Genomic DNA, 1,445 nt, shown 5'->3' with positions numbered 1-1,445 from the left:
TTTTCAGCAGCTACTGCGCCGCAATCGACCAGACAAACGGGAGCTCTTCTTACCCCACCTCCCAGGCACCCCCCCGACAAGGGTTCTGAATTCTAAAAACAGCCAACACATTCAAATGGTTACATATGAAATGCTGTCCTGCATCTTTCTGTCTCAAAGATAGCAGCTGCCCCTCCCCCCACCCACCATCCCTCCAAACGATTTCTGTGCCAAGATGAAGAGGAGCCGTGGGGAGCTCCCTCCGCGAGGGGCTGCTGCAGTGGCGCCGGGGCACAGGGGGGGTGAGACACAGCAAAGGTCCTGGCAGCACGGCCCAGTTCCCTGCTATCTCCTCCCACAGGCCGTGCTACTTATTCAGGGAGAGCGACTGCATTCGTTTTCCTGACAAAGCTGCGTCATCTTTTGCTTTCCTCTCTTCTTTCTTCCTGGCAGCCTCCTCCCGCTGTTTCCGGATGATCGCCAGCCGGGCAAGGTCGGCCTTGGCTTGCTCCGTCTTCCCCGCTAAATGCATTTTCATGTAACGCTCTTTTGCTTTCTGCTTCTCGATTTCTTCTCTTTCTCTCCTTGAAAGTTCCTTGGGCCCGTCCAGGTCCAGCTGTGTGACCTTTTCGGTTGTCTGTGCCACCCGGTTGGGGTTCTCAATGTCAACGAGCCCTTCTACACCTTTGCGCTTTTGCTGGTAATCATCTTCTTCATCCTCGCTCTCATCTGAGTCTAGGGATTTTTTCTCCTTTTTGGGGTCACCTGCAGCCCCATCTCCACCACCTTCTCCTTGTTCCTCGTCTTCCCTGGCCTTCTGCTTTTCAGCCTGGAGCTGTGCGTCGATCTCCTCGGGGCTCGTGTACTGCCTTGCCCGGCCTTTGTGGCCTCCCTTTCTCCCTCCTTTAGGCATCGTAGCTCCGGCGGCTGCCGATGACCTTGACAGTTTTGTGGTCATGTACATTGTAGGATGCCCCTCTATTGGAATCTGTCTGATGTTTTTCTCATGATTAGACTGGGGTTATGAGATTTAGAGAGGAAGATAGGAGAGAAGAAGAGCCATTTTCATCCTATCATATCAGGGCTACACACTATCAACATGGCTTATCACTATTGGTGTTGACCTTGATCACCTGGCTGAAGGTAGTGTTGGTCAGATTTCTCCACCGTAAAGTTACTCTATATTTTTCCCTCCCTTTTCATACTCTACTCTTTGGAAGAAAGTCTCTATACACAACCCACACTATAAGAATTATGAGTTATGCCACCCTACTCCATTAGAGTGGAGTGCCTGCATAAATTCTTGTGCTCAGGACATTTGCCTCTCCTCTCCCACTTATTAATTTATTCAATTATTTATTTATATCAGTATAGACTCATGAATATTTATTTATTGTTGGAATTATAATCTAATACAATCTTAAGGATATTTTTGGTCAAATTATTCCAGATTCTGGCCACTGGGA

The 1,445-nt window shown here is 48.9% G+C and overlaps 1 protein-coding gene across 1 annotated transcript; it reads right to left on the bottom strand.

The window, feature by feature from the left end:
- Positions 1-271: 271 nt before the first annotated feature.
- Positions 272-1,042, bottom strand: LOC307187679 (28 kDa heat- and acid-stable phosphoprotein-like). Its single transcript, XM_079924087.1, has one exon. The coding sequence runs from the start codon at positions 941-943 to the stop codon at positions 347-349; it is 597 nt and encodes a 198-aa protein (XP_079780213.1). The 5' UTR covers positions 944-1,042; the 3' UTR covers positions 272-346.
- Positions 1,043-1,445: the final 403 nt, after the last annotated feature.

Source organism: Stenella coeruleoalba (genome assembly GCF_951394435.1).
Source record: "Stenella coeruleoalba genome assembly, chromosome: 6".
Taxonomy (NCBI): Eukaryota; Metazoa; Chordata; class Mammalia; order Artiodactyla; family Delphinidae; genus Stenella; species Stenella coeruleoalba.
Note: the sequence above shows the minus strand (reverse complement) of the source record. Positions and strands in the feature narration are given on the sequence as shown.

Bases quoted from the DNA above. Each gene is read 5' to 3' on its own strand.
- LOC307187679 (XM_079924087.1), bottom strand. From the start codon at position 943: ATGTACATGACCACAAAACTGTCAAGGTCATCGGCAGCCGCCGGAGCT.